This window comes from Solanum verrucosum, unplaced genomic scaffold, assembly GCF_900185275.1.
Source record: "Solanum verrucosum unplaced genomic scaffold, falcon-dt-bn FXZP01000117.1, whole genome shotgun sequence".
Classification (NCBI taxonomy): domain Eukaryota; kingdom Viridiplantae; phylum Streptophyta; class Magnoliopsida; order Solanales; family Solanaceae; genus Solanum; species Solanum verrucosum.
In genome coordinates, this window is record NW_026020014.1 from 764,685 (window position 1) to 772,007 (window position 7,323).

The 7,323-nt window shown below is 34.7% G+C and overlaps 2 protein-coding genes across 2 annotated transcripts; both read left to right on the forward strand.

Moving 5' to 3' along the window:
• Positions 1–971: 971 nt before the first annotated feature.
• Positions 972–3,874, forward strand: LOC125820644 (protein PAF1 homolog). The gene is made up of 5 exons (XM_049500058.1): positions 972–1,584; positions 2,581–2,686; positions 3,207–3,272; positions 3,354–3,449; positions 3,590–3,874. The coding sequence occupies exons 1-5, from the start codon at positions 1,550–1,552 to the stop codon at positions 3,608–3,610; spliced, it is 324 nt and encodes a 107-aa protein (XP_049356015.1). The 5' UTR covers positions 972–1,549; the 3' UTR covers positions 3,611–3,874.
• On the forward strand, positions 989–1,432 carry LOC125820822 (sulfated surface glycoprotein 185-like). The gene has a single exon (XM_049500259.1). The coding sequence runs from the start codon at positions 989–991 to the stop codon at positions 1,430–1,432; it is 444 nt and encodes a 147-aa protein (XP_049356216.1).
• Positions 3,875–7,323: the final 3,449 nt, after the last annotated feature.

The following is a 7,323-nucleotide window of genomic DNA, read 5'->3' on the forward strand; positions in this document are numbered from 1 at the left end:
ATCTATTTTATTAATTGATTGATATTTTTCTAGCCAAAGTTGGAATCTCATTCTAATTTAAAATTCTTGTGATTCTTGAGTGCAGGAGAAACATAAACGGATGATTTTTGTCGACTCTTTGATCTGAGAAATGGACGGCGATTTTTTTTTCCGGCGATTCCGATAAGTATCAGTGGCACATATTCATTTTATTAATTGATTGATGGATATTTTGCACTTACCATGAACATCAAACAAAACAAAAGATAAAAAACAGGAACAACGATGACAAAAGAAAAATAAATAATACTATTTGATTTCACAAATCGATATTTTTTAAAATTATTAGGGTTTAAAATTCAATCGCCATTAACTCTCTTTTCTAAGATTAAAAAAGAAAAAATCAAATAAATTTCCAAGTTATTAAGTGAAATCATTCATTAATCAATTATAAATGAGATTGAAATTAGTCTAGTTGTTTTCCATTGTTGGAATCGAATCAAGAATTGTACATCTCCATTCTCAAAATCAAGAATTGGGTATCCCAAACTCAAAATCTAGCAAAAAAATAGAGTAAGAAATTCTCAAATACCTTTCAATTCAGATGAAGGGATGAATATGAATTTCTCGATAATGGAGGAGAAGGAATGTATTGATATGAATATGACGACCCATTATTCACCTGTAACCCCAATTCTATCTGAATTGAGACATTGATGATGGTAGCGAAAGATTATACTGCGACGACACGAAGACGGAGGAATCAACGTCCAGTGATACGGTAGAGGGATTGGCTTAAATGTAGAAGTCCACAAACCCTGACACTTTTTGTCGGATATAGTAGGAATTCATAGACACTTATAAGGGCTCAGCTTCCAAGATCACTATAACAAAAACAAAAAGTGTCGGCTTCTAGACTTCTACATCTAAGCCAAAACCTCCACCATATCACTCGGCGTTGATTCCTCCGCCGCCGCCACCGCCAACGCCACCGCCACCGCCATCATCGATGTCCCAATTCAGGCAGAATCAGGGTTATCGGGTGAAAGAAGGATCGTCATTTTCATATCAGTACGTTCCTCTTCCTCCCCTGCCGAGAAATCCATATTCATCGCCGCCTCCGCCTCCGCCGGATTCTTTGTATCCACATCCGCCTCCTCCTCCACCTTCTCCGACACCGTGCCCACCTCCACCCTCTCCCCCTTCGTCTTTTCCCCCACCGTTCTCTCTGCTGAGAAATCGGTATCCACCTCCGTTCCCTTCTCCTTCATGTCCTCCGCCACCTTCTCAGCCACGGTTCCGTCTGCTTCCTCCTTCTTCGTGTCCTCCCCCACCTTGTCAGACTGTTCGATTTAATCAGCCAGCTCCATTGCCAGTGAAAAATTCCAATGAAACTGAGGAAGAGAGGAGGTTGAGGAAGAAGAGGGAATTAGAAAAAGTAAGACGTAAATAGCGATTAAGGGAAGCACAGAATAGGATTGTGGAGAAAACCAAAAAATTATTTTCTGGTAGGAAGGGTCATGCGTCAATTAGATCCGACAGAAGCATTGCCCCTTTGGTAAGGGGTGACATGACAGACAACCGGTTGAAGAAGCAGCAGCTGAAGTAAGACGTTAATTCTGTATTTATTTCCAGCCATAGTATATGTTCCAATTGTTCTATCTATTATCTATTATTTGTTCGAGATTTGAGTTTTCAAGCATACTAGTTGGTCGTAAGTAATCTTTAATTTAGAATAGAATACATCTACAATGTTACAGACCACTATATGCTTTGATTTACTTTGCAATTAGATGATAAGCATAGATTTAAGGGTGAACTTTAGACGTAATGCAGATGGTCATTCCATAGGGTGTGTTGGTGATAAACTTAATGGACATCAGTAATTTAGATGGTTGGTGTATTTACTTAATTTTCTGAATGACTTTTTTTCTATCATGTTGTTCAACAAATAACTAAATACACCAACCATCTGAATTACTGATGTCCATTAAGACTATTCGTTTTACATATTAGAGATTGCTAAATGTTCTGTAATTTATGTGTACTCTGTTGATTCAGAAATGAATTACCAGATCCGTCAGCGCAGCTAAAGATTTTGAAATCAAGAACAGAACAAGATCGCTATGTGATTCTGCCTTTTTTCCCCCCATAGTGCTAGTCCTCTCTCACTTGTATTTATGATAATCAAGTCAACCACCAATGCATCTTCTGAAAAAGTGTCACAAGCAATCACTAATTTATTACCACTCCTGCTTCTGCTGTCTTCTTTTGAAAAGAAATGTCATTTCATTGACTAGAAAGAGAGCAAGAGAATTCATGTATACGAGATGGTAAGAGAAGATAGCAATCTGGTACTCATCTGGGATTGCTATCTTTTCTTACCATCTCTCATATACATGAATTCTCTTGCTCTGTTGTTTCTAGTCAATGAAATAACGTTCCTTATCAAAAGAAGACAGCAAAAGCAGGAGTGGTAATAAATTAGTAATTCTTACGACACTTTTCCCTTTTCTTTTATAAAAAAACTCATGGAGTCATTAGATCATAGCAACCTCTTGGTGCTGGAGATAACATGAACAATTAATGCTATGTTGCCAGGTATAAAGACCAGGTTGTGCTTGCGAATTTCGATGGTGCTCCAACTGCTGGTTCAGAAACCTACAACAAGTTGGATAAAACTGTTCGTGATGCATATGAATCACAGGTGAAATTATTGGTTAAATGCCTTTCTCCAAGTTTGTAATGCTTTCTCCAGGTTAATAAGCCAAAGGAAAGACTCCTTTGGTGCAATTGCTAATTGAAAGAAAGATTGGCAAAGTTAACTTCTCCATATGAAAATTGAGACCTCATATATTCATCTTCTCCAAACTTATGGGTGTGTTTGGTATGGAGGAAAACATTTTCTGGAAAATGTTCAATTTTCAATTTTCCCATGTTTGGTTGGCTTAAATGGTTGGAAAATGTTTTCCAGATCAACTCATTTTCCTCAAATTTAAGGAAAATGACTTCCCTTCCAAAATTATGGAAAACATTTTCCTAAACTCTACTTCATCCTTTAATTTTTTTTTTCTTAACTTAACCATATCCCGGATATATTATCTCACCCAACCCCTACCCCCAGTGATATGTACCTTTTCTGAGTGTTGAACTCAGCCTAGCTACACTTTTCTAATTTGGTAAATTACTTAGTTGTATTAATATTTTCCTCATGTGCCCATTTGCAGGTACGAGGTGATGATGCAGATGATCCTACTATTGCGGCATTTGGTGGAACAGTGGCCCATTACACGGTAAAACTCTGTTAACTTGTTTAACTTTATATGTGGTTTAGCCTGAAACTTAACACCCACTGTGGATGTGATGTGATCCAGCCTGTTCCAGCAAAGCTTGTTTTGCAAAAAAAGATAGCTGGAGAGGAAAAATCAAATAATGAAGTCGAACATTTCCCAGATGCTTCGAGAGTTACAGTAAAGAAGAGACCAACCGTAACTGCCATTGAAAAAGAAGGGGTAATGAAGCCAAGCCTGCCTCTTGCTTCATTTTTTTTTTTCCTGCATGCCTTTATTTTTGCAACTAAACTGATTATGACATTGTTGGAATCTTTTAGGGGGTTATACAACAGCTTTGAAGGGGAGGTGGTTGAAGTCAGAGGAGAACAAAATCAGTCATGAAAATGTTGTTGACAAACAACCGAACAGTATGCATGATTGATTCCTTCACAGTTATTTATGCTGATCAGATAATTTTCAGCAAGAAAATAGAAAAAGAGAAAGGGTAGGTACATGAGAGAAGTTGCATAAATAAACAATGCATTGTACCATATGAGCATTTTGCTCTTTAGAAAGGCTGAACTTTCAAGTAATTTGCATATGCGAATGATTGTTTGGACTGACCATAATTCTTGTGTGGTCTCTCCTACCCCGTACCCTCTTCACAGTTCTCACATTAGGTTTGGCATTTGTGTTTTGAGAAAATAGAGGAAGAATAAAAGATATTGGGAATTGAATTGATTAATTATTCCCTCAAGTTGATGGGATTAAATAGTTGTTATAGATAATGTAAATAAGCAAAGAAACTAATAAAATACCCTTCGGGGTGGCCTAGTGGTTTGGGCTTGGGACTTCCATGTTGGAGTTCTCAAGTTCGAAACCCCTTGCCAGCGAAAGCAAGGGGCTTGCCTTTTAGGTCGAGCTCGTCGCACTAGGCTTGCCTAGTGCATGTTACCTCTTCTATGTGGTTTGCGAGCTATTGCATAAGAGCAGGGGTTTTACCCTGTTCGCACCCAAAGGATAGCGGCTGCGGGTTTCCCTTGTCATAAAAAAAAAGAAAAAAAAAAGAAACTAATAAAATATTACTCAAGTTCCTATCTGCCTAATTAAAGGGATTAGAGAATATTCTCATGTATACACTATCTAATCATACCATATTTTGGAAAGAAAATCATGTTTTCCATATTGTTGTGATTTCATGGTAAAACTCATAGAATTCATAGGAGTCTAGAATGGACAATATCATAGGATGTCCTTGGAGTTTATAAGGATATCAAGAAGATTAAAACATGAGGTTTTCATCATGAACCCTAACTACATAGGGGACTACTTGCTAACATGAATATATAGCACGGGGGAAGAACAATAACGTTCCCACACGTAGAGATAGTCTTAAATACCTTAAATGCTCTAAATTTTTTATTAGTGCCTGGTTTTTGGTGGAAAAATATCAAGAACTTGTTCTTTGACTTGTTAAAATCTCATAATTTTATGTTAGAAATGCTAAAGTTTACATGGGAGTTCGTTTCTAATGTCTTACCTCTAGAAAGAGACCTTTGCAAAATCCTTCACTTGAGTTCTTAAGAAGTTTCTTGTAAATCTATGGATTGCACGAATATGAGGTATTATCGTGTTAAGATGAAGAAACCATCAATATTCTATGGCCAAATCTTAACTTGGATGATGGATGAACCTTGAAAGAAGTTGGATTCTTGAGAGCTTCTCTTTCTAGGGAAATTTTTGGACTTGGGGGATGAACCACGACCATGGTGTGCTATTATAATGTTTTTTCATGTGTGCTATCACGCAATTGACGTCTTGTGCAATAAGGTTACTGCATTGCTTTCAACTGACAACTTAGGCGTGCAACAAGGTAGTGTCTAGGAGTAAAATGGGCATAAAATATGGCACAAATACCTAGGGGTGTGCAAAAACCGATTTAACCAATAAACCGAACCGAAAAAAACACTATTGGTTTATTGATATTGGGTTATTGGGCTTACGGTTTTTAAACGGTTTTGCAAATTTTTTATTGGGTTATTGGTTCGGTTTCCGGTTTTATAATTTTTGTTAATGGTTAAACCGATAACCCAATAAGACTATACTAAATTTACTAGTCTTATTGTTAATGGTTAAACGAAGTTACTTTCACACTTTTTGTTAATGGTTAAACAATTGTTACTTTCACACTTTTTCCTTTGAATGTGTCTAGTGTCTAAACTTGCAACAAAAATGATTGTTACTTTTATTATTATTACTTTCATGCCAAATGCTGGGAAAATCATATGGTTTATTTGAAAATTTTCTTATTGTGTATATAATATATATAAGTATTTCCTTATTGGTTAAACCGAAAACCGAACCGTTAAGTACCATAAACCGATTAACCAAAAACCGATAAGAAATATGTTATTGGTTTGGTTATCGGTTTGAAGTATTTACAAACCGAAAACCGATAAACCAAACCAATAACACCTAAAACCGAATCGAACCGACCGATGCGCACCCCTACAAATACCAAAGTACGAACAATTTGTTGCATTGGAAACTAGACTCAAATACCTTCAATTTGATAGGGTTTGGGCCACTTAACTCTTCATATTATAGGAGGTATGCTTGTTTGAAGTTGAACTTTGCTCAGACTTATGAAAAATTTCATCGGTAAGGAAGCTTTTAGTCCAACTTTGAGCTAGAGTTTCTTTAGGACATTAAGGGGTCGTTTGGTGTGAAGTAGTGGTGGCAAATGAGCGAGTTGGGTCAAATTTGGGTGGTTGAAAATGGGTAATAATTCAACCCGCCCATATTTGATATGGGTAAAATTGGATTGTGTAACAAATGAGTTGGGTAAAATACAAGTTTACTCATATTTACCCATGTTATCATGAATATATAGTACTCTACTTAAGAATTCAACATGGAGAAATATTTTTTCTGGATGAGAAGTGTTGAAAATACTTTATTTAATTTTATTGTATCATGAAAGTAAAAAAATCCTATAACTTTTCAATATAAAATAAATTTATATAACAAGGGGAAATATTTTAAATTTCAAAGTAAATGAATATTTGCATTTTAGGACTAAAACATGTTTATTGCACTCTAAGCAATATCAATACTAATACATGATTGCTTATTTTACACTAGTATTTGTTATCCAATATAAAATTAAACAAATAAAAAATATAATTAACAAAAGAAATATACATTTAAAATATATATTTTTTGGAGGGCTAAAGGCTTCACCTTTTCAATTATAGAGAAGAATAATTAATTTTATAAAACATAAAAAAGGAAGAGAAGTTACAATATTTTTAGTGATGTTATAAATTTTAAGTGAATAGAAGTTGGAAGCTTTAACTCATTTGGCTATTCCATATTTTATCCATAATTTACCCATATTTTTATGGGTCGAGTATGGGTATCAACCCATATTTTACCAATATAAAAAATCACTCACCCAACCCATTAAAATATGGTTGGGTTACCAAAATATGGGCTCGTTTTGCCAGCACCAGTGTGAAGGATAACACCAAGTAATCCTGAGACTAATTATAGTGCCATTTAATTTGTTATTTTGTTGGCAAGTTCGGGATAACTTATTCCGGGATTAATAATTAATACCTAGATAAGCTATCCCTCCCCTTGGGTGGCATAGTAATCATGGAATAACTTATCCCGAGATAAAATAGGTAAATGACAAAGATATCCCTTTAAATCCTTGTTATACATCACTTTTCACCTTCATGTATATTTACATTATTTTTAACATCATATATAATAACATTCAACCTCCACTATTTCTTATTTTTATGATAATTCTTCATATTTTTCTATTAAAAATGATAGTATATAAATATAATATTTTTTTTTGAATTTATTTAACTAATTCTTATGTTTATTTATATTTTGATTTCTCATAAACTCTCTTGTACTTTAACAAATTTAAGATGGAAATTCTATTTTTAAGCTAAATAAGAAGAAAATTTTAATTTAAAATTCGCACACAAAAATATTTAAACTAACTAAGATGATTTTTTAAAGAATGAATAACTAAAACATAAAAAAAAACTAA

Excerpts from the sequence above, each read along its gene's own strand:
- LOC125820822 (XM_049500259.1), top strand. The coding sequence starts at position 989 with ATGTCCCAATTCAGGCAGAATCAGGGTTATCGGGTGAAAGAAGGATCG.
- LOC125820644 (XM_049500058.1), top strand. The coding sequence starts at position 1,550 with ATGACAGACAACCGGTTGAAGAAGCAGCAGCTGAA. Across the intron at positions 2,687-3,206 it reads GTGATGCATATGAATCACAG|GTACGAGGTGATGATGCAGA; the intron begins GTGAAATTATTG and ends GCCCATTTGCAG. Across the intron at positions 3,450-3,589 it reads CAGATGCTTCGAGAGTTACA|GGGGTTATACAACAGCTTTG; the intron begins GTAAAGAAGAGA and ends GGAATCTTTTAG.